The 23,701-nt window shown below is 41.7% G+C and overlaps 1 protein-coding gene across 3 annotated transcripts in view; it reads left to right on the forward strand.

Moving 5' to 3' along the window:
• The window catches only part of kdr (kinase insert domain receptor (a type III receptor tyrosine kinase)), an 83,897-nt gene extending 62,858 nt beyond the window's left edge, over positions 1-21,039 (forward strand). For 2 of the 3 annotated variants that reach the window (XM_067987365.1, XM_067987374.1), the window contains exons 23-30: positions 28-150; positions 826-937; positions 1,070-1,169; positions 6,999-7,104; positions 8,461-8,606; positions 13,905-13,998; positions 14,863-14,948; positions 18,332-21,039. In XM_067987365.1, coding sequence (XP_067843466.1) covers positions 28-150; positions 826-937; positions 1,070-1,169; positions 6,999-7,104; positions 8,461-8,606; positions 13,905-13,998; positions 14,863-14,948; positions 18,332-18,530 — 966 coding nt within the window. In that variant the 3' untranslated portion in view covers positions 18,531-21,039. Of the gene's footprint in view, positions 1-27; positions 151-825; positions 938-1,069; positions 1,170-3,512; positions 3,629-6,998; positions 7,105-8,460; positions 8,607-13,904; positions 13,999-14,862; positions 14,949-18,331 lie in introns of those variants that run through there. The other variant, XR_010963415.1, reaches the window with a different exon arrangement.
• The last annotated feature ends 2,662 nt before the right edge of the window (positions 21,040-23,701 follow it).

Consider the following 23,701-nt stretch of genomic DNA (forward strand, 5'->3'; position numbering starts at 1 on the left):
CAATGAGTTTCTTTTTTCTATTTTCAGTGCATCCACAGGGATCTGGCTGCACGCAACATACTCTTATCAGAGAACAATGTGGTGAAGATTTGTGACTTCGGTTTGGCTCGGGATGTTTACAAGGACCCAGATTATGTTCGAAAAGGAGATGTAAGTATATGAAAATGAAATCATACAAGTACAGCATTGTCTTTAAGCTGCAGTTCAGTAATCTGAACTAAGTGAATCATGGCATGCAAATGTAATAATGATGGTAATTAATGATAATGGTGAAGTGGGACACCCATACATTATAGAACCTGTCTGATTCTAATTCCATTGAAATCAATGGAGTGAAAATTGGGCTGGTTCTATAATGGATGAGTGATCCACTCCATTACTGTCTGTGCACTAAAGACTAAAATTTACCATGCTGGGTCCACTGATGGGAGTGACCAGTGCTGCTGAACATGAGAATTTTTAAGGCAGACCCAAAATTGTAAAATTTTATGAAATCTTGGTTCCACGGCAAAGCACATGGGGGCTGTGCCCTTAAATTTATAATAGGCCCTCCCGATAGCCAGGCCTCCGCACCAGGAGTGCAGTTTCAAATTACCTCTTGGAAGTAATGCCTTTAATGAAGAGCTTTTGCTGTCTATAGATCAATAAGACAGAATTAATAAGTACGATTTTGTTAAATTTACTGATTAACTTCATGCATCCTATATGTTTGTTCCTAAACCTTATGACTATCCTTTAGGATATAAAAGAATGCAATCTTAAGCCATCCTATGGAATATTTAGGTAAGGATTTGTATCGTAAACTAATAACATATTCTTTTCTAGGCACGACTACCTCTTAAATGGATGGCACCAGAGACCATCTTTGATAAAATTTATACAACACAGAGTGATGTGTGGTCTTTTGGAGTTCTACTGTGGGAGATATTCTCATTGGGTGAGTATTTCCAGCTATTTTTTCTTGGCATTGAATGATCATAAAAATGTTTGTAATGAATGTGAAGAAGAAGAGAAATCACTTTCCCAGCAAAACTGATGTGTCTTCCTACTCCTACCGATCACTTCCCAGGTGCCTCTCCATATCCTGGCGTTCAGATTGATGAAGAATTTTGTCAAAGACTCAAAGAAGGCACACGGATGCGATGTCCTGAATATGCAACGGCAGAAATGTAAGTCTTAGTATTTCCACACCATTTTTTGCTCTACAGATTCTTACTAATAGAGCTATGGCATTTTAAATGCATTCGGCCAAAGTTCATTCAATCAGACAATTCTGTGATCCTGTATATATGAAGAATACCTGCAGTGTTGCTCATTCTCCCAAGATTGTGTAGTTTTCATAGAATCTTACAGCACAGTCAGAGGCTATTTGGCCCCTCGTGCCTGTGCTAGTTCTTTAGAAGAGTTATCCAATTAGTCCCACTCCATTGCTCTTTTCTCATAGCCCTGCAAACTTTTCCTTTTGAAAGTTACTATTGAATCTGCTGCCACCATTCTTTCAAGCAGTGCATTCCAGATAATAACATAAGAACATAAGAAATAGGAGCAGGAGTAGGCCATAAGGCCCCTCGAGCCTGCTTCGCCATTCAAATCAGATCATGGCTGATTTTCTACCTCAACCCCACTTTCCCGCCCCATCCCCATATCCCTTGATTCTCTTAGTGTCCAAAAATCTATCGATCTCTGTCTTCAATATACTCAACGACTGAACATCCAAAGATTCACAGCCCTTTGAGTGAAGACATTTTTCCTCATCTCGGTCCTAAATGGCCGACCCCTTATCCTGAGACTATGACCTCTAGTTCTAGACTCTCCAGCCAGGGGAAAAAGCCTCTCAGCATCTACCTTGTCAAGCCCTCTCAGAATTTTGTACGTTGCAGTGCGATCACCTCTCATTCTTCTAAACTCTAGAGAATATAGGTCCATTCTACTCAATCTCTCCTCATAGGACAACCCTCTCATCCCAGGAATCAATCTAGTGAACCTACGTTGCACCCCCTCTAAGGCAAATATATCCGTCCTTAGGTAAGGAGACCAAAACTGTACACAGTACTCCAGGTTTGGTCTCACCAGAGCCCTATATAATTGCAGTAAGACCTGCTTACTCTTATACTCCAACGCCCTTGCAATAAAGGTGAACATACCATTTGCCTTCATAATTGCTTGCTGTACCTGCATGTTAACTTTCTGTGATTCATGTACAAGGACACCCAAATCCCTCTAACTAACAACATTTCTTAGTCTCTTACCTTTTAAAAAATATTCTGCTTTTATATTCTTCCTACCAAAGTGGATAATTTCACATTTCCCCACATTATAGGTTATCTGCCACCTTCTTGCCCACTCACTTAACCTGCCTATATCCCTTTGCAGACCCTTTGGGTTCGATTTTGAAAGGGCGACGGGATGGCAGCAGGGGGAGTCAATGGGCGCGTGGCAAACGTGAATTTTAAAAACTTAACGATCCTGATGCTATCGCGACTTAATTGGTGCCCCTTAACCTTGTTTCCGGGTTTGCAGTCCAAAAGCAGCGCAGCGGGCAGACTGCACACCCGCATGACAGGCTGTCAGCTGGAGCGTCTAGATTTAAAGGGCCATTGCTCCAATGGATTTTGCTGGAGCAAAGAGCAAGAAGACCCATTGGAGCAGCACAGGGACAAGGCTGCTCCTAGATTCAGCGATGCCTCACTTCAGCTGCTACTGGCCGGGGTGAGGAGGAGGAGGGAACTATTTTACCCAGCCAATAGGAGGAAGTGTCCTGCCTCTGCCACCAAGAAAGCCTGGCTCAAGGTGGCAGAGGAGGTCACCAGCAGCAGCAACATCTCCCGCACTTGAGTCCAGTACAGGAAGCGTTTCAATGACCTAACTAGGTCAGCAAAAGTGAGTACACTTACTGATTCTCCTACATTCCGTCTTCCACATCACGGACCCCCCTCCCAACTCATTCTTCACTGCCGAGACTACTCCATCACATCACTCCTCACACCCACTTAAGGTTCATCCTCAACTTACCTTCACTTCCTGAACACTTCCTCACCTCCCCATTTGTGACCCCACCACTACCACTCACCCCAATCCTGATCCAATGTGATGTCTCTGTCTCATACTCACCCTCTGATGCACCTCTTTCACTGTCAGCCTCACCCAAAGCAATGCATTCATCGACTGACCACTTCACCATCACTCACTCACACGTCTGTACTTTCTCCCCTTCTAGGAGAAGAGAGCGCAAAATGCACGTGAGAGGGTGAGGACTGGAGGGGGGGCCACAACAAATAGTGGTCCTCATAAAGACTGAGGAGGAGGCCCTGGAGATCGGTCACACCCTCTAGTGCCTGTCCGTCGGGGACACCGAAACTGGCACCCCACAAACATCTGGTGACACAACTTCAACATTCATCTCACAAGTGAATTGATGTTAACAATGATTGGCATGTTGAACACCTCAGTATGCTCATCACAACGTGACACATCTGTGATGATGCTTAATATTGCCTTCTGTTCTCTTACAGGTCCTTCAATGACCGCAGTAATGGGAGAGGGCGATTCCTCATAGGAGCTCCTAGTCACTGAGGGCGCACCGTCACATCTTAGTGAGCCATCCACCAGCACAGATACTCACACCTCGGTGGGTCCTAGTAGTCAGTTAGTTGGGTTGGCACCTGGTGAGTCACCACACGCAAGTGAGCATGAGCAGACATGGCAGGGGCAGATGTGGAGAGTCCGCGTCGGTGGACGCACTCCTCTCCAGGTTCTGCTCAGCTGGACGCAGATGCTGAACCCCGGGGACCATCCTTTAAAAGGAGAATGATCGAGGGACAGCAGCACATTTGTGAGGTACTGGAACAGGTACCATGTGCACTCTCAACAATAGCGCAGAGGATGGAGGAGTCCAACTCCTGCATTAGTGGTAAGGTGGCACAGGTATGGAAGGAAATCTCTGAGATAGTGTCACAGGGACGTGAGGAACTGTCTGAGATAGTGTCACACATAACTGCTGAAATGTCTGAGATAGTGTCGCAGATAACTGTGGAAATGTCTGAGATAGTGTCGCAGGTAAGTTAGGGGATGTCTACGATGGAGAGAAGGCTAGCCTCCGTTGGCCTTCAAGCACGGCTCACAAATGAGTCCATTCAGGCCCTGACAACAGCCATTCGGACGCACAGTGAACAACATTCTGCAGCCTTAAACAGGCAGACATAACAACTGGGCTTCCAAGGCATCATACATGTCCTCCAACCGTTCTCCAGCAAGGTGCTAGGAGTGATGTGGGCCTGGTCCAGGAGAGGGATGATGGCGAAAGGGGACATGGGAGTGGGGACGCCACTCAAGGTGGTCCCACGTCTCACCCGTTGCCCCCCTCTCAACCAGTACCCGCAATGCTGCCTCCTTTCCAGGTGGCTGAGTCTGTGCCTGCACAAGGCAGGTGGAGCAATCTTTGGAGGGGCCCTCACCGACTCCAAAACCCAGAGGGCGTAGGCCGAAAGCATCTAAGCAGTCTGGCCATGGATATGAGCAACCTGCCACTACCTCTGCTGCAGCCACAGGGGATGCACCACGTAGAAGAGGCAGGAAGAGAAAGGCTAAAGATTTGTGAGCACAAAGGGTGTGCACAAGGGCATCTGACAGACTGTCATGTTTTTCATTTATATTTGTTTTCTGTTATATTCACATTAAATGTGATCATTCTCACTACCACTGCCATGTCTTGCCCATTCTTGACTGGCTTTTGTGATAGGGCCCTTTCATGAGGTTCATCATGAACGGCGACACTTGATGCCACCCAATGGGTCACTTTACAGTGGGTGTGTGCGTAGTTGCAGGACTGTTTTGTTCAGGGAGATGGGGGGGGGTTGGTGTTGGTGCTGGTCTTTCCAAGTGGTGTGAGGACTGGACTCTTCTCACTTTCTGATCTTACGAGAACCGTTCACATATGAGTGACTCCCTGGCTGCCAGACTCGTTCCTCATGGCGTGTTTTACACAGCACGGGAAACATGCTGAGGCAGCGTTGAAATCGCTTGCCTTCACTGTTAGTTAGATTTATGTACATTTCAAGTACTTTAAGTATTGTTTAAATATCATCCCACCGGCTTTAATTGCCAGCAGGACTTCCGGGTTCAGGAACGGCGCACGCTCCCAGATGACTCTGGTTCATGCGCGTTCTTAGGCGTGTTGGAGCTGGGATTTCTGCCTGCTCCTGGAAATCCCGACTTTCTATGCCCCCCCACCCCCGCCACCCCCAATGCACCCGCAGTTCCATTTTAAAATCGAGCCCTTTGTGTCTTCCTCACAGCTTACTTTCCCACCTAGCTTTGTATTGTCAGCAAACTTGGATACATTACTCTCGGTCCCCTTATCTAAGTCATTGATATAGATTGTAAACAGCTGAGGCCCAAGCACTGATCCTTGCGGCACCCCACTAGTTACAGCCTGTCAAACCGAAAATGTTTTCTGTTTACTGGCCTATAGTTCCCTGTTTTCTCTCTCCCTCCTTTCTTGAATAGCAGGGTTACATTTGCTACCTTTCAATCCACGGGGACCATTCTAGAATCCAGGGAATTCTGGAAGATCAAAACCAATGCATCCACTATCTCTGCAGCCACCTCTTCTAGGACATAGGCCAGGGGATTTGTTGTTTACTTTCACTAATCTCTTCCTTTTTACATAATTGCAGAAGCTCTTACAATCTCTTTATATATTTCTTGCTATTTTATTCTCATATTCAATTTCTCCCTCTTTATCAATTCCTTGGTCATCCTTTGCTGGTTTCTAAAACCCTCCCAATCCTCAGGCTTACTATTCTTCCTGGCAACATTATAGGCCTCTTCTTTTAATCTAATACTATCCTTAACTTCTCCAGTTAGCCACAGTTGGATCACTTTTCCCGTGGCATTTTTATTTCTCTAGGGAATAAATATGTGTAAGAAAAATTCTCCCCATCTCCCCTCTGGTTTTATTGACTATGATCCATTGATAAATTAAGCCATTCAGCCAATATTGTGAAATCTGATATTAATTCAAGAATTGTTGCAAAGCATGTTGCTGCCCCAGGTGTGCTGTTTTGCAGTGATAGACCATAATTTAATGCTTGCAATTTTCCACATATCAAGATCAAACCTTAGCCATGACATAAGAAAGAGTCACAGTGCAGAGTGCTTTCCCACTGGGAGGGAGAAAAAAGTGGTAGGTGAGACTGGAACCTCCCAGAGATTGTCTCAAGACTGACATACACAGAGACCTGGTGGCAAGGAGACTTAAATAAAGGGAGGGAAAAATAAAGTAAATTTAAAAGTACAGAAAAAAATTAGGAAGGAAAATAATTTTTAATGAGAGACGTAAAAGGGTGGACCAGAAGGACATCATGAATCACTGTATTGAATCTAATAGAAGAAAGAACTTGCATTAAATAGAGCATTTTTCACAACCTCAGGACATCCTAAAGCACTATAGTGTAGTCACTGTCGGGAAACATGGCAGCCAGCTTGCACACAGCAAGGTCTCACACATAGCATTGAGATAATGACTAGATAATCTGTTTTTAGTGGTATTGGTTGAAGGATAAACATTGGCCAAAACACCTGGGAGAACTTCCCTTCTCTTCTTTGAATAGTGCCTTGGGATCTTTTACATCCATTTGAGAGGGCAAACAGGGCCCCCGTTTAACATCTCATCCAAAAAGATGGCACTCCCTCAGTATTGCGCTGAAATGTCAGTCTAGTTTATGTGCTCTGGAGTGGGACTTAAACCCACAACCTTCTGACTTAGGTGAAAGGGCCAAGACTGACACCTAAAACAACTTACAAGCTCCTATAAAATTCTTATTTGTTTTTAGTTCCTCTACCTATTGTCTACAGACACAAACACACACACACACACACACACATACACATATATACTCACATGCAGACCCATATGATATGAACAGGTCTCTTTAAATTATTTACTTCATACTGTAGCCAAAGAAATTTTGAACATGGTAATTGTTCTGTCCCATCAGCTATCAGACAATGCTGGACTGTTGGCATGGGGACCACAAAGTGAGGCCTGTCTTTTCTGAACTAGTGGAGCACCTAGGAAATTTACTGCAGGCAAATGCTCAACAGGTAAGCTTGTGAAAATGTATATACATTACAAAATAGTTTCAATTATTTTTCTTGGGCTACTAGAACAACAGTCCAATACCTGAACAACACAGTTCCACAGTATGCCATTCTGGGTCATTAATGGGACCTGGAAGAGAAGCCCAATCACTGAAGCTGGATTCTTCCCACTCATCTTTAGAAAACTCTATAAGCTCCTGAGGGTGATCCTAGCTGGACTAGTAGGAAGATTATTGGTGGTCTGTGCTTGGGAGCTGCACACTTAAGGAGTGAAATTCCACAAGGGATTTCCCATTCGTCCACTGTAGCTTCGCAGGAGGGCCATGAAAACCCCGGAATAACAGCGTAAATGCCGTGTGCGCCTTTTTATTGGGGTTTTCGAAGTTATGGCAATCAGTTGAAAGATATGTCACTGCGGGGGAAAAGCATGCACTTAGCATTAGACAAACAACAACTATATATAAAAGTAGTTTGGTTTGGAGACTCTTACACATTGTGATAGATTTCTACATATGTTAGGTACTGGGCGGACCAAAAAATCTTACAGAAAACTCATTTAAATAATTTTCTGCTGAAAATGTATTGAGATTATGAGCAAATTTCATGCCATCATATGATATCTGTAGTGTAACTTATGCAAGACCGTATGCCGTCAGTGGAGTCTCACACACAGGCAGCACATAGTGCAAATCATGGGCTATTAATGCTCCCATTGTTCAAATTATCCTGCCTCCTGTCAATGGGGACATGTCAAGAGTAGATCGATGGGTGTGGAAGTCCTGCCTAACCACACTGCTGGGGATGCAGCAGGGCTTCTGGAACTTTCACCCCTCTGCCTTTATATTTAGAAGCATCTGGTTAAAAACGCTTCCGATGTGTAAAGGATCATTTCTCGGAGATAAATATGAAACACTGCAGCCATGTCCAGTTTGATGCAGGCTCTTGGACGCTTTTAAGGAATACTAAAAGTCCAATAACATCCTAAGGATGAATTTAATAAAAATGCACGCGTTGGTTTAATCTTTCCAACAGCCAGTTCTCCTCATGTCAGAATGCTCTGAGTCATACCTTTTGTGGTGTTATCTCTGAATGATATTTTTGCCCATTAATTGCAATTATTTTTGCTAAATTAAATTCCATGCAATTCACAGATGTTGCAGAACTCTGATTTACTGTTAAATAAATGTAGATAACAGGGCATATGGAAATCAAAGATAACAGCGCCTGGAATGTAGCTTGTTCAAACCGTAAAAGAGGTTTGAATCAGAGAACAGATAAAATCTGTCATTCTGAATTCTGTCATTTATCTCTGCAAATAGCGTATATAACAAACATTATCCTCTTTTCTGCACTTCTTAGGATGGCAAAGATTATATTCCGCTTAACATGTCACTGACTATAGAAGATGATTCCGGGCTTTCTCTACCAACTTCACCTGCTTCCTGTACAGAGGAAGAGGAAGGGTGTGATCCGAAATTCCATTACGACAACACAGCAGGAATACGGTAATTATCTGATGGACATCCTACCATTCCTGAAATCAGCCTTTATGTGTCTGTGAAGACAAAGAAAATAAGAGGAAACATTGCTGAGCCATTTCAGTTGATTTGTAGCTCAGATCAGAGGATTAGACTTAAAAGTTGTAGGGATATAACACAGAACAGTGAATGGAATGGAAAAAATCCAATAGTGGATGAAATCCAAGGTATTAAAAGTAGTGGAGAGATAAAACAATGTACCAGTTGATCAGATAGCTGCTATAACTGATAATAGATAATAAAATAATTAGCTGATAGTTCATAGTGAATAAGATAAATAGATGGTTACTTCAGAGTTCACGAGATGGCTAATTACAATAACAATAGTTAATATCTGGTGCAGTTACCTTAAAATATCGCAGGGCTGTAAATCCTCGGCCCTGCTTCACCAGTGAATGTGCAGCAGAATGGGCACACATTATTTCTACTCCTGACCCCGCGGTGTATCCGGGGTCAGGATGGGGGTCATTTGTTTTGAGTACTGCTGGTGAGTGCCTGTGGGCACTTCCTGGAGGAGGGGCAGCAGGAATTGAGTCCATCGATAGCTGCTTGGCGGGTGCCACCGGTGTGCTCCCTGCGTAAGTGGATCAGCCCCCTGGATGGGAGAGATAGTTTCTGGGCTCTTCCAGGTCTGGATTCCCTGGTGGACTTCTACCACTGAGTGAACCGGTATGCCAGGTTCATTCTGCCTTCCAGGTCAGTCGTGATATGAAGGCTGAGTCTGAGGAAGTTTCCGATGTGGGAATTCCTTCCCCTCAGCCCCACGATTTACATGGACATAGTGGCACATTGTAGCAACATTTTGAGGAGCCACGCAGTTAAATGCAGTTTTGATTCTCTCAGTCTGATGAAGTCCCAGTCCCAGCATCCTCATTGTGCAATGACACTGAGCAGAGGCCAGAACTTTCTGTGCAGGGAGCAAAGAGGGTTACCTTCTTCTTCAGTTGCAAACATTGGCTACATTTCTCTGAAATCATCCTGGGAAAGAAGTCTCTCAAAAAAGGAGGAAATACTGGAAATAACCATCTTATGGGTCTAGCAGAGATTGCCGGAGGGTGAGTTATCAATTGGATGCTTTACACACTTTCCATTGGCTATCTGAAGAATGGCATAGACGATTAGGAACAAGTGGTTTGCCCAATCTTTCTACTGTAGGAAGTATATGGTGCATCCAGAAGGAGTGTAAAACAGGGCAGAAAAATACAAATGAAATAATCCCATTCACAGAGGTGCAGAGATCACTGCTTCAGCCACTGCAGTGTCTTAGGGAAAGGAAACTTCCTTGCAGTGAGTCCACTCAGAAGCACTGACAGCAGTGTCTATGGGGACTACTTGCATTCGGGTGTATTTTTGTCATATGAACCTCCACCCAGCTCCATTTTGGCGCTACAATAAATGGATGATTTTTTTGAAAGTTTATCATGAATAGCATCTATGTGTAGAGTTACCTTCTCCTTCAGTTGCAAACATTGGCTACATTTCTTTGAAATCATATCGGGAAAGAAGTCCCCCAAAAAAGGAGAAAATGCTGAAAATAAGCATCTTATGGGTCTAGCAGAGATTGCTGGAGAAAAACTTGACCTTAACAAAGAAAATATCCACTGGAAACTTTTTGTTGAATTTCTGCTATCTTGTTGACGGCATTGCACGTGGTTCAGGATTACTACCCGAGCCACATGCTAATTGGCATAGGGATAGACAGATCAGGAAGGTGCATGTGTGGCTGAAAGACTGGTGTGGGAAGGAGGGGTTCCATTTCATGGGACATTGGCACCAGTACTGGGACAGAAAGGAGCTGTACCGCTGGGACGGGCTCCATCCGAACCGAAGTGGGACCAGTGTCCTAGCGGAAAGGATAAATAGGGCTGTCGATAGAACTTTAAACTAGTAAGACTGCGGAGGGATCTGGGGAAGAGGACATAAGTCTGAAAAAAAAAGAAATAGGAAATGAGAGTAAAGGTCAGAACAAGTTAAGAAATAAGGGTAATATAAACCGTCAGAGAACAAATACAGTTATAGAACATAAGTGCAAAATAACTGTTTAAAAACAAAGGGAGGGGAACAATTACGAAAAACAAATTAAATTGCCTGTACAGCAATGTGCACAGCATCTGAAACAAAATGCTGGAACTGGAGACAATAATTCATAGCGAGGAGCCAGATGTGATAGGGATAACTGAAACATGGCTACATAAAGAACAGGACTGGCAGTTAAATATTGCAGGATATAATGTATTTAGAAAGGACAGGGAAGAAAGAGGTGGGGGCTAGGATAGCTGTACTCATTAGAGACAACATAATGGCAATAGAAAAAAGGGACATAAGAAACATTAAGATAGTATCAGAATCCGTATGGATTGAGACAAAGGATAAGAAGGGATCGATCACGTTAATAGGTATATTTTACAGACCACCTAATAGTGGAAGGGAAGTGAAGGATGAACTATATAGACAAATCTATGAAATGAGTAAAAAACATCAAATAATAATGATGGGAGATTTCAACTACCCCCAAATAAAAGGGAAAGGAGAAATGTTTTTATTGTGTGTAAATGACTCCTTTCTTACTCAGTATATGAGAAGTCCAACAAAAGAGGAATCACTGCTGGATCTAGTAGTGGGAAATGAACTGGAGCAGATAAGTGAAGTAAGCGTAGGGGAACATCTAGGCAATAGCGATCATAACATAATAAGGTTTAAAATAATGATTGAGAAAGACATAAGTAAAACAAAGATCAAAGTAATAGATTGGAAAAAAGCTGATTTTATGGGGATGAGAGTGGAACTAGGGCAGGTAAACAGGAAAAAAATGTTGACAGACAAAGAAATGGAACAGCAGTGGATAATATTTAAAACTATGATCAATAGAGTTCAGGAGAAATATATTCCTCTAAAAAGCAAGAACAAACTAGCCAATAATGAAACACCATGGATGAATAAAGAGATAAGGGTAAAATTGAAACTAAAGAAAAAGGCATACTCGAAGTATGATAAACAATAGGAGAGGATGACAAAAGGGAATATGAAGAAGTTAGGAAAAAAGTCAAAAAAACAATTAGGAAAGCAAAGAGGAACTATGAGATTAAATTATGAAGGAATATTAAAAAGAAGTATTCAACAGACACACAAATAACAAAAGAAAAATCAGAATATGGATAGGGTCTCTAAGGGATGCGCAAGATAAGCTCCTAAGGGATGCGCAAGATAAGCTCACAGGTAATGACAGCGAAATGGCAGAAATATTGAATAGTTAGTTTGCCTCTGTATTTACAAGGGAGACTAAGGCAGGGCATCAGAAGAAGAGGTCGAAAAATATATTAAAACATTAAAGATAGAAAGGGAGGAGATAATTGATAAACTAATCAAACTAAGGGAGGATAAGACCCTGATCCGGATGAATTGCATCTGCGAATATTAGAAGAAGTTAGGGAGGAGATAGCAGAGGCACTATTACATATATATAATAATTCACTAGAAAAGGGAATAGTGCCAGAGAACTAGCGAACAGCTAATGTTATTCCCATATTTAAAAAGGGAGGTAAACAAGTCCAGGGAACTATAGACCAGTTAGCTTAACGTCGGTGGTAGGAAAGATAATGGAATCTTTACTCAAAGATGTAATAGAAAAACATCTAAAGAATGAAAATATAACAACGAATAGTCAGCACGGATTTCAGAAGGGAAAGTCACGTTTGACCAACCTTATTGAATTCTTTGAAGAAGTAACAGAAAGAATAGGCAGGGGTAATGCAGTAGATGTAATATATTTGGATTTTCAAGTGCTGGGACCATTGTTGTTCACCATTTACATAAATGACTCAGTTATTGAAAGTACAATTTCAAAATTTGCGGATGACTCCAAATTGGGGGATGTAGTTAATACAAAGGAAGAATGCATCAAAATGCAAGAGGACATTAATAAGCTTGCGGAATGGGCATGTAATTGGCAAATGAATTTCAATATAGATAAGTGTGAGGTATTACATTTTGTTAGGAAGAATAAGGAGGCCACATACTGCTTGGAAAATAAGAGTCTAAATGGGATAGAGAAGCAAAAGGATCTCGGGGTACAGATACACAAATCACTAAAAGTAACGACACAGGTAAATAAGGCCATACAAAAGGCAAATCAAGCACTGGGGTCATTTCTAGAGGGATAGAATTAAAAAGCAGAGAAATTATGTTAAACTTGTATAGAACCTTGGTTAGAGCACACTTCTGAGCACAGTTCTGGTCTCCATATTATAGAAGGGATGTAGAAGCATTTGAGAGGGTGCAAAAAAGTTTCACAAGGATGCTACCAGAATTGAGAGGATATCCTTATCAGGAAAGGCTGAACAGGCTAGGGCTCTTTTCTCTACAAAAGAGAAGGCTGAGGAGTGACCTGATAGAGGTCTTTAAGATAATGAAAGGGTTTGATAGGGTTGATGTAGAGAAAATGTTTCCACTTGTGGGGGAGTCCAAAACCAGAGGTCATAAATACAAAATAGTCACTAATAAATCCAGTTGGGAATTTAGGTGAAACTTCTTTACCCAAAGAGTGGTAAGAATGTGGAATGCGCTACCACAAGGAGTAGTTGAGGCAAATAACATAGATGCATTTAAGGGGAAGCTAATAAGCACATGAGGGAGAAAGGAATAGAAGGGTATGCTGATAGGATTAGATGAAGTAGGGAGGGAGAAGGCGCGTGTGGAGCATAAACACCTGCATAGACCAGTTGGGCCGAATGGCCTGTTTCTGTGCTGTAGTTTCGATGTAACTCAATGTAAAATCAGCACGGGTTTCTTAAGCTACCATTTCTATTGCACCACAGGTTTTTCCAATAAAAGGTGTGCAAATTGGTCACTGTTAGTAATATTCCTTTGTGTTTTGAGTTTCTTTTATTATTATTCCATGAGTTACTGATTTCTACTACTATTACAAATAGTAGGTCTGTGAAGCCCAAAGGATTACAGTTGATTCCATGATTTGGTGCTCCCATCGGGGACTAGTGCTCACAGGAAGTGAATCTTGGGAAATTTGAGGCCCATTAGTTCATAAATCACGGGCGCTATCCTGAGATGCACTCCCTGTGAGTGCCACTCCCTGCTGGGAGTTCTGGATCACAAAATCGCTCCTTACATGAGTTATTTTGTGCAAGAATTGTATGTATTATCCGATGACATTGCTACAATGGCATCTATTGGAAAATAAATCCTTTCAAGTATTTCAGAGCATCTATTTTTAGCACTGTCTACCATGCTCTGCCTTGTTTCTTTTTCTAGATACCTTAATGGCAATCAAAAGCGAAGCAGGCCTGAGAGCGTTAAAACATTTGATGAAGTACCAGTGGAACAAACAACTATCATTGTACAAGAGGTACATATAGACACATAAAATGAAGTTTTACTTTTCCAAGTAGAAGACACAGATTTGCATTCTTATTTCTTTATTAAGGTTGTTAAGATAAATCGAGGCATAGATAATGCAGATGTAAGTAGGCAATTTGAGTTAGAGCTATGAGCACTGGAGGGAACAGGTTCAAAGTTAACAAGCTTAATACCATTGTGGGAGCACTATTAGCACAAGGACTGCAGCAGTTCAAGGAGAAAGCCCACCATCAACTTCTCAGGGCAACTAGGGATGGGCAATAAATGAGGCTTTGCCAGGGTCACCCACATCCTGAGAACAAATAAAAAAAGTGAGACTAGAGGTTAAGGGAAACATTCCACAAAGTAGTGGATATGAGGGTATGGAACAGGCTGCCAGAAAAAGCAATTGAGGCTGAATTAATGAACTACTTAGAAAAGCAGATAAATAAATATCTGCTTCAGAACAAGGATTAGTGGCTGTAGGGACAACATTATATAGACCGATAAGATCAAATACTCAAGGGGATACAATGGCTCCTGGGCTACTAAGAGAGGGAATGAGGAGTGGTGAGTGGGCTGATTGAGTGGGTTGTAGAACAGCAGATTAGGATTCAATACTGGAGGTATCACTATGTATGAATATTCTGTGGTTTTGCTGAACTGCCTTTGGGAATCAGGATGCATTTTACATAGAACTTTCCCTTAGGGGATCAAATGAGTGAAGTAGAGTCCATGATAGAATATCGTACACATGGCCTGTGGGAGGAGCAGGCTTAGTGAACTGCTTGGATCTTTTTCATTCCATGCTTTCTTATGAAGAGCTTCAGAAGAATGTGTTACTTGTCTTAACTGAGTACTTTTCCCTGACTAGGATAACCAGACTGACAGTGGCATGATACTTGCATCAGAGGAACTTCAAACGCTGGAATCAAGGCAGAGTCAGACTTTGGCATTTAGGTAAGCTGTCATCATCCATGGTGGTTTATAGTAATTGTTTTCATAAGAAAATGTTTTCTTTGGGAAGGGAGAAGATATTCAGAAGAGCCGTGTATTAATTTTGTCATGAGGATGATACACATGAATGGTGCAGTGGTGCATTTCAGTTAGACTTGCTTCATCGCACTTGTGTTTGAAAGCAAGTTCAAAAAGTTTTGCCACACTTTATTTCATGAAGATAGTGGCCCCAAATATGCTTGGGAAACCTTTCAGGGGCATGCCTGGCGTGGGGCAGAACTTGCAGTCACCCCATGGAGGCACCCCAAATCCCAGGGTATGGGGGGCATCTAAATGTATTGGTTGGGCACTTGTTTCATAAATGGAGAACTGAGGAAACTCAGAGTGGGGCCAGCTCCAACATTAGTGGGCCGACACAAAGAAGTTCAATAAGAAAATTTGTTGATTTTGTTGAATAAGCTGTTTTTTGTGCTGCAACTGATTGAATGAATGCAGTGGCCTCTGATGCTGTTGGTAATGGTGGATGCCAATGGTGAACAAGCATCGCTTGCATCTGATGTTGCTAAGAGCACAAGTGCAGAATTGACGTCATTCCCACATTTGCATGCACCAGCACCCAAATTGGTATGGAAAATTTGCAGGGCAGAAAAAAGGGTGGGGGCCTGTTGTAATGGGTTCTGCTCCAATTTACACCTCCACCTGCCATGAGGACGTCATTATTATGCCAAAAGAAGATGAAGAAATTCAGCTCGGTGTCTTCTTGGAAACTTCAGCTTCAGTTAAAGTTGAAAATTATTTTATCTCTTCCAATCTGTGATTGTTCTTCATAGATATATAGAAAGTGCACACACTGAAGAAAAGCATAATGATCCGCAGTGATTCATGCTTTTATTTTGCTCTTCCTCATGGGTATTAACAATTACTCTGCTTGGAATTTACATGTGCCCAGTTTATTTTTGGTTACAACTGGTGGTTTTATTTTCTAGCCCGAGTCAGAAAGGGTAATTTTCACCTTCACTGATTGGGTGGCAAACAGGTGGAGCAGATCTCCCGCCTGTTCTCGAACCTACCTTACTTTCATTTCCATTAATTTCAGTTTACCACCCAAGCGGTGAAGGTGAAAATGACCCCAGTGAGGCTAATTTTAACTTTTATCGCCAAGCGAGAAACAGGTGTTGGGAATCACCAGCCCGTTTTACACCTTGCCTGATTTTCTTTTCCAGAGTGAGCATCCGTCTGCTAATATAACCGATGGTAATTTCTAGCCTCAGAAGTGCTTTAAGCACTGACTGATTATACAATCACAGTGAGCACAGATGTCTCCTGACAGCTCAAGAAAGGATCGCAATCACAATTATCTTTCTATCTGACGTGAACTTTTGACCAGCTAAGCATGTAATTTTATATCATGCATTACACAAGCAGGCTTGCATGTTTTTCACAGGCTATGCTTTTTATATGGAGTACCTAAAGTTCTGCAAACCCCTGTGAAATTCATCGATGAGTGTCATAGATTTTAGGGGGGACATTGACAAATTTCATAAGCCACACCCCCTCCCCAGCATTGTGAAATTTCAAATTTCAGGGACACATACAGCCCTAACAAGAAGCTGTTCTGTATTTTCATTCCTGGGGTATCTTCCTTTAGTGGTTTGGCTGCATTGCCCCTTTACAATAAACAGATTGAAAATTATTTCCCTATGGGAGTATAACAAAATTTAAATAAATCATTCAGTCGTTACTAATGATGGAGTTTAGAACCTGGACAAAAACTGACAAATGTGGATTTATTTTGGCAGCTTTAGTATTATGTTGAGGAAATTGTTTTGTGATGAGTCAACCATCTTTAATATCTGATATACTTCCCAATGGAATTAAAATGAGCTCTGTTTGGAGTCAATGTCATCTTTTGTTGGTTAGTATCAAATGGATTTTTAAATCGTAAAATATTAAAGCAATTGTGTTATTCTGCTATATCTCAGAGGGGTCATAAAGGTGTTATCACAAAGCTATTTGTAATAAAATGGTGAAAAATTCCATCTGATTGCCAGATCAAGAGTGCTCTCCAAGCAGCTGCATTAAATTCCTAGTAACAGCAGGCTTTTACTAAAGTCATTTGCCATACATAAATTTCTGCCTGTTTGTGCCAATTTAAAGGTAGCTTTGCATTTAGGCCTACACCCATTTGGTAGTGGGTCAACACTCACCCAATCCAGTTCATGTACGACTCTTATAGCCAACAGATAGAGGAGACTTTCATCCAGTTTGGTCTGGATTCAAAACTAACCCCCAGAAATGAAAGCAGAGAATGCTACCCCAAGCTTTTTGTGTCCACAATATTTCTAAATGGTGGAAAATTCCATTTATACATATTAGGACCATTGCTTTTCTTGATATACATAAATGAGCTGGACTTGGATATAGGGAGTACAATTTTGAAGTTTGCGGATGATACAACGTAGTAAATAGTGAGGATGATAGTAACAGACTTCAGGAGGACATAGAAACACTGGTGAAATGGATAGACAAATGGCAGATGCAATTTAATGCAGATAAGTGTGAAGTGATGCACTTTGGGAGGAACAACATGGAAAGGCAGTGTAATCTAAATGGTACTATTTTGAGGGGGTGCAAGAGCAGAGGGATCTGGGGGTGCATAGTTATAAATCTTTGAAGGTTGCAGGGCAAGTTGATACGGCGGTTAAGAAAGTGTATGGGATACTTGGCTTTGTAAATAGGGGCATTGAATACAAAAACAAGGAAGTCATGCTAAACCTTTACAAACCACTGGTTAGGCCTCAGCTGGAGTATTGTGTACAATTCTGGGCACCACAGTTTAGGAAGGATGTCAAGGCCTCGGAGAGAGTACAGAGGAGGTTTATCAGGATGATACCGGGGATGAGGGATTTCAGTTATGTGGAGAGATTGGAGAAGCTGGGATTGTTCTCCTTAGGGCAGAGAAGGCTAAAGGGAGACCTAATAGAGATATTCAAAATAATGATGGGTTTTGATAGAGCAAGTAGGGAGAAACCATTTCCACTGGCAAGTGGGTTGGTAACCAGAGGTAATAGATTTAAAATAATTGGCAAAAGAACTAGAGGGGAAACTAGGAGAATTTTTTTCACATGGAGGGTTGTTAAGATCTGGAACGCACTACCTGAAAAGGTGGTGAAATCAGATTCCATGGGAACTTTCAAAAGGCAATTGGACATGTACTTGAAGAGGACTAATTTGCAGGGTTATGGGGAAAAAGATGAGGTGTAGTACTAAATTAGACAACTCTTTCAAAGAGCCGGCACAGGCATGATGGGCCGAATGGCCGCCTTCTGTGCTGTAAGATTCTATGATTCTATAAATTATAAAATATATTTTCTTTTTATCTACAGTGCATTAATTCCTAGCAAAAGTAAAGAATCTGTGACATCTGAAGTCTCCAACCAGACGAGTGGCTACCAATCAGGGTACCATTCTGATGACACTGACACAGTTCCTTATACCAATGAAGAAGCAGAAACAAAGGAAAGTTACTGCACCTTACCAGCTGATTACAACCATGTGATTCGATACAGTGCACCACCTGTTTAAGAATTTCATACAAAACTCAGAGGATGTAATCTTGTAGCAAATTCACCTAAGCCTTAATTGTATAAAGTTACCGCATATGTTACCTAAAATATTGTCAAAATATGAACTTTGGCTGTTCAAGCCAATAGAAATATTATTAATATTGACACTAGGTACCTTTATATAGCAGATAAGGGCAGTGGAGTAACTTGCAACCAATAATATATCTACTGTTTAGCTTCATTGATGAGCAATTTGTCAGGCCAAGTCCTTCAGCTAACTCCAGTCTGTTCTATTCTTGTAAGTTCAGCTCCAGTAGCCTTGGTTGTCCAATACATAGACTCCATCACACAGCACACAAGGAAGAAACAAGGCTGTCAGAACTGCTTTCTGGAAAAAGTGGCAACATTGACTGTTATGTTGGTGCCCAACATCATTTACTTCAGAATGAGGCATTGCATCAAGTTGCCTACTAAACTTCAAGCAATTTTAGGCTGAGGAGATGCTTTTGTTGAATGAAACACTGCACAATTAAAAGTTACCTGGTAACAAAGGCTGAGTTCCTAATAGACAATGAAACTGTCTGAATGTATAAATCCTATATTGCAAAGTACATTTTATCTCTGTTAGATGGATAGCTCTCCAGTTAGACGTTTGAGTGTGCGCGGAGAGAGAGTGAGATAGGAAGTATAGATAGGCATCTATTTATAGCACCTGAGTGTTGAATGTCTGCAGATTCACAAATAAATATAATATATTGAACACAGATAATAAGATTTTCATTGAATGAGCATGCTGTATACAGTCATGTTCTTTACTGCCATGTTTAAAGGAAAAGGTGGTAACAACGTTGGATTGATTAAATAGGAAAACCATAAAAGGTTCATCTGGTGGTACATACATTTTTTCATTCAGTGACAATCAAAATAAAATGCTTCCAACTAAACTTATGTAAGCATCTAACTGGACATTAATAAAGATTGGATTGTGCTGTGTATATTATATATTGATCAAAATACATCTCTTTTACTATTTTTGAACGTGAATAGTTGGAGCCTTAATTATGGTTTGCACAATCACCATGGAACAGGCCCCAAAGTGATCAATGTATTATTTCATAAATGAAAGATTCTTTATTACAAAGTTACTTTATACAGAGAGAGTATTTGAGCAGCTATTCATTTTAGTTGTCTGGTTCTCTGTCTTTTGTCTTCCAAAAGTGAATTATTTCGAAAGACATGCAGTATTATAGATTAATAAACATCTGCTCAAGGCAATTCATACTGTTGTACAATACATATATTATGTTTTTGTAATTTCTTAGATTTGTATCCAGTTTGTCAACAATAATGTTATAGAAAATCAATGTTTTATAGTAGAGAAATTTGGTAATGTTAAAGAAAAATAAATTGATATGTTATAGTAAACTTGCTTGCTGGTCAGGCCTTTAAACTCAGGAAGGACCAAACAGTTCAATGTACCATCTCCTCTACCCCTCCCCCAGACAGCCTGTTCTGATGTTGGCCAATGTACTTCTAGGTGGAACATATGGATGTTGGCAAGCACATATTTCCTCTATAGTTAATCAGTCAATCAATGACCTGAATGCACTGACATTCTTCTAACCCATTAACTTAGTACTTGGAATTCACATACGTCCTTATGGATGGTAATTCTTCTTTGCCGGACAAGCTGTTCTGTTATCAGACAGATGAGAACACAAAAGACACACATCTCCTAAAAATGCCAGTATAACAGACATTGATTAATAAGCAATGTGTTTTAATGGGGACATTCCTTCTTATCCAGTCCATTTAAATCAATAATATTGTTTAATGCGGACAACTATTTTTTATATATATAAAACAATTTGATTTCCATTAGATTATCCCAACAAATTGAATTAAACCAAACCACATTCATGGAAAATAACTATAGTTCAGAGGCTACAAATCCTTGGATGATTTTGTTAGGTAGCAAGCATATGTTTAATGTTTAAGGATTAAACTGTTACTACATGAGGAACAAACCATAAGAAAATGTTTCCTTAAAAACATTGCCAACAAACTATCCAATGCTTAATGAATAATTCTTTATTTCTTTAGTTGAATTAATGCAATCACATGCAAAGGGTTTTGTCACAAATCCCGCAGTCAAGTGATGCCCATTGACTCAATGAAAAGGAAAATCAGGCAAGATGCATGATGGGCGGCGGATCCGCTATCACCAGTTTTCCGTCCAGCGGTGAAAGTTCATATCTACCCCACCCCCTCCAGTGTTTAATTGCCCCATTTATTACCAGCACATTCCTAATCCATGATAATTTGTTGAACTCAGTCTTGGTTTAAAACTGGAAATGTAATGTTCACAAAGCTGTTTAAAGTTCTCAAACTAAATACAACTCAAATCTCAAATGCATGTTGAATGTAAAAAAAAGTTTTGTCTATGTTTTGTTTTAGAGTTCTTGGGAATTGTACCATGTGTAAAAGGTTCACTTCTGTAAAATTTTTTAATAAACATTTTTCATGTATTTGAATTTTTTTTTGTGGTTATATTCTTCTTAATGCTTTTTAGTTTTTGGATTTACATTAAAGAAATTAACCTAGTACACATTCTAAATATACTCACATGGAGATGATAACCAGACAGTCCAAGCTGCCAGACTGGAAATTGTATGTGTCCTTTCTCCTGTCATAGGAATGAGCATATTATAGAGTTCCACAGGAATTTCAAATGATTCACCCAAATGTCCATTAATTTATCTTACACAACTGCTTAGCATGTTTGGAAATAGTTTCAGAAGTACTTTACATTATTATAATGCAAGCTCTCTCCTTTTGATCCCTGAAGGTAGCAGGACAGGTAGATAAGGTGGTTAAGAAGGCACATGGGATACTTTCCCTTATTAGCCGAGGCATAGACCATTACCAATAAGCCAGGGGATCAACCCTGGTTCAATGAGGAATGTAGAAGAGCATGCCAGGAGCAGCACCAGGTGTACCTAAAAATGAGGTGCCAACCTGGTGAAGCTACAACTCAGGACTACATGTATGCTAAACAGCGGAAGCAACATGCTATAGACAGAGCTAAGCGATTCCATAACCAACAGATCAGATCAAAGCTCTGCAGTCCTGCCACATCCAGTTGTGAATGGTGGTGGACAATTAAACAACTAACGGGAGGAGGAGGCTCTGTTAACATCCCCACCCTCAATGATGGCAGAGTCCAGCACGTGAGTGCAAAAGACAAGTCTGAAGCGTTTGCAACCATCTTCAGCCAGAAGTGGCGAGTGGATGATCCATCTCGGCCTCCTCCCGATATCCCCACCATCACAGAAGCCAGTCTTCAGCCAACTCGATTCACTCCACATGATATCAAGAAATGGCTGAGTGCACTGGATACAGCAAAGGCTATGGGCCCCGACAACATTCCGGCTGTAGTGCTCCAGAACTAGCTGCGCATCTAGCCAAGCTATTCCAGTCCAGCTACAACGCTGGCATTTACCCGACAATGTGGAAAATTGCCCAGGTATGTCCTGTCCACAAAAGCAGGACAAATCCAATCCGGCCAATTAACGCCTCATCAGTCTACTCTCAATCATCAGCAAAGTGATGGAAGGTGTCGTCGACAGTGCTATCAAGCGACACTTACTCACCAATAATCTGCTCACCGATGCTCAGTTTGGGTTCCGCCAGGACCACTCGGCTCCGATCAATCCAACGTTGTTAGAGCCTTGGTCCAAACATGGACAAAAGAGCTGAATTCCAGAGGTGAGGTGAGAGTGACTGCCCTTGACATCAAGGCAGCATTTGACCGAGTGTGGCACCAAGGAGCCCTAGTAAAATTGAAGTCAATGGGAATCTGGGGGAAAACTCTCCAGTGGCTCGAGTTATACCTAGCACAAAGGAAGATGGTAGTGGTTGTTGGAGGCCAATCACCTCAGCCCCAGGACATTGCTGCAGGAGTTCCTCAGGGCAGTGTCCTAGGCCCAACCATCTTCAGCTGCTTCATCAATGACCTACCCTCCATCATAAGGTCAGAAATGGGGATGTTTGCTGATGATTGCACAGTGTTCAGTTCCATTCACAACCCCTCAGATAATGAAGCAGTCCGAGCCCGCATGCAGCAAGACCTGAAAAACATCCATGCTTGGGCTCATAAGTGGCAAGTAACATTCACGCCAGACAAGCGCCAGGCAATGACCATCTCCAACAAGAGAGAGTCTAACCACCTCCTCTTGACATTCAATGGCATTACCATCACTGAATCCCCCACCATCAACATCCTGGGGGTCACCATTGACCAGAAACTTAACTGGACCAGCCATATAAATACAGTGGCTACAAGAGCAGGTCAGAGGCTGGGTATTCTGCGGCGAGTGACTCACTTCCTGACTCCCTAAAGCCTTTCCACCATCTACAAGGCACAAGTCAGGAGTGTGATGGAATACTCTCCACTTGGCTGGATGAGTGCAGCTCCAACAACACTCAAGAAGCTCGACACCATCCAAGACAAAGCAGCCCGCTTGATTGGCACCCCATCCACCACCCTAAACATTCACTACCTTCACCACTGGTGTACAGTTGCTGCATTGTGTACCATCCACAGGATGCACTGCAGCAACTCGCCAAGGCTTCTTCGACAGCACCTCCTAAACCCACAATCTCTACCACCTAGAAGGACAAGAGCAGCAGGCACATGGGAACAACACCACCTGCACGTTCCCCTCCAAGTCGCACACCATCCCGACTTGGAAATATATCGCCGTTCCTTCATCATCGCTGGGTCAAAATCCTGGAACTCCCTTCCTAACAGCACTGTGGGAGAACCTTCACCTGACAGACTGCAGCGATTCGAGTAGGCGGCTCACCACCACCTTCTCAAAGACAATTAGGGATGGGCAATAAATTCTGGCCTTGCCAGCGACGCCCACATCCCATGAACGAATAAAGAAAAAGTAAGAACAGAGTGGTTACGCCAGAACTGTATAAAATACTAGTTAGGCTGCAGCTTGAGTACTGCATACAATTCTGGTCACCACATTACAGGAAGGATGTAATTGCACTGGAGAGGGTACAGAGGAGATTTACAAGGATGTTGCCAGGACTGGAGAATTTTAGCTCTGAGGAAAGATTGGATAGGCTGGGGTTGTTTTCTTTCAAACAGTGGAGGCTGAGGGGAAATTTAATTGA

The sequence above is a fragment of the Heptranchias perlo genome, chromosome 1 (genome assembly GCF_035084215.1).
Source record: "Heptranchias perlo isolate sHepPer1 chromosome 1, sHepPer1.hap1, whole genome shotgun sequence".
In the NCBI taxonomy this organism is placed as follows: Eukaryota; Metazoa; Chordata; class Chondrichthyes; order Hexanchiformes; family Hexanchidae; genus Heptranchias; species Heptranchias perlo.